The 829-nt window shown below is 54.4% G+C and overlaps 1 protein-coding gene across 1 annotated transcript; it reads left to right on the top strand.

The window, feature by feature from the left end:
- Window positions 1–33: 33 nt before the first annotated feature.
- LOC121939567 (RNA-splicing ligase RtcB homolog) lies at window positions 34–826 on the top strand (the record flags this gene model as incomplete). The annotated part of the gene is made up of 3 exons (XM_042482573.1): window positions 34–208; window positions 367–523; window positions 619–826. Coding segments are annotated over exons 1-3 (411 nt in total), but the record flags the coding sequence as incomplete, so codon positions are not given.
- Between the last annotated feature and the right edge of the window lie 3 nt (window positions 827–829).

The following is an 829-nucleotide window of genomic DNA, read 5'->3' as shown; positions in this document are numbered from 1 at the left end:
TATATATATTTTTAAATGTATTTTTCTTTTCTCCTGTAAAAATGACAAGAAGATTGCCTGAAAATGTTGCCCGGTTGAACAGTAAAAGCTGTGTTTTTCGCTCCTCAGAGGTCCATCGGTCTCCCGGACGTTCACTCAGGATATGGATTTGCGATCGGAAACATGGCGGCTTTCGACATGAGCGACCCCAGCGCTGTGGTGTCTCCAGGTACGAGACGCTTTTCGTCTGAGAGGTTAAAACGTCTCTGAATGTCTTTTATTTTGTCCAATGCATAAAACACAACATACAGATAAATATGCGATCTGGCCGGATTTTGATGCATCGTTCTAAATTCGTGAAACCGGTCCGGTTTTTTGTTGCTGCAGGCGGTGTCGGGTTTGACATAAACTGCGGCGTCCGTCTGCTGAGGACGAACCTGGACGAGGGCGACGTGCAGCCGGTGAAGGAGCAGCTCGCGCAGTCGCTGTTCGACCACATCCCCGTGGGAGTCGGGTCCAAGGGAGTCATCCCCATGGGGGCCAAGTAAGGACGGAGGGGCCGTCCAGCACCGAGCAGCAGAGCGATTAACCCTCTCACACCTGTGCACCTGTGTCACCTGCTCACCTGTGTGTCCTCAGGGACCTGGAGGAGGCTCTGGAGATGGGGGTGGACTGGTCTCTGAGGGAGGGCTACGCCTGGGCCGAGGACAAGGAGCACTGCGAGGAGTACGGCAGGATGCTGCAGGCCGACCCCAACAAAGTGTCCTCCAAGGCCAAGAAGAGAGGCCTGCCGCAGGTATCCCAGCAGCCCCGGCGGCTGGCGTCTATATTCACAGCAAACGTCTTCTGC

This window comes from Plectropomus leopardus, unplaced genomic scaffold, assembly GCF_008729295.1.
Source record: "Plectropomus leopardus isolate mb unplaced genomic scaffold, YSFRI_Pleo_2.0 unplaced_scaffold50814, whole genome shotgun sequence".
Classification (NCBI taxonomy): domain Eukaryota; kingdom Metazoa; phylum Chordata; class Actinopteri; order Perciformes; family Serranidae; genus Plectropomus; species Plectropomus leopardus.
The sequence above is the reverse complement of the archived record's forward strand: the minus strand, read 5'-3'. Positions and strand labels throughout refer to the sequence as shown.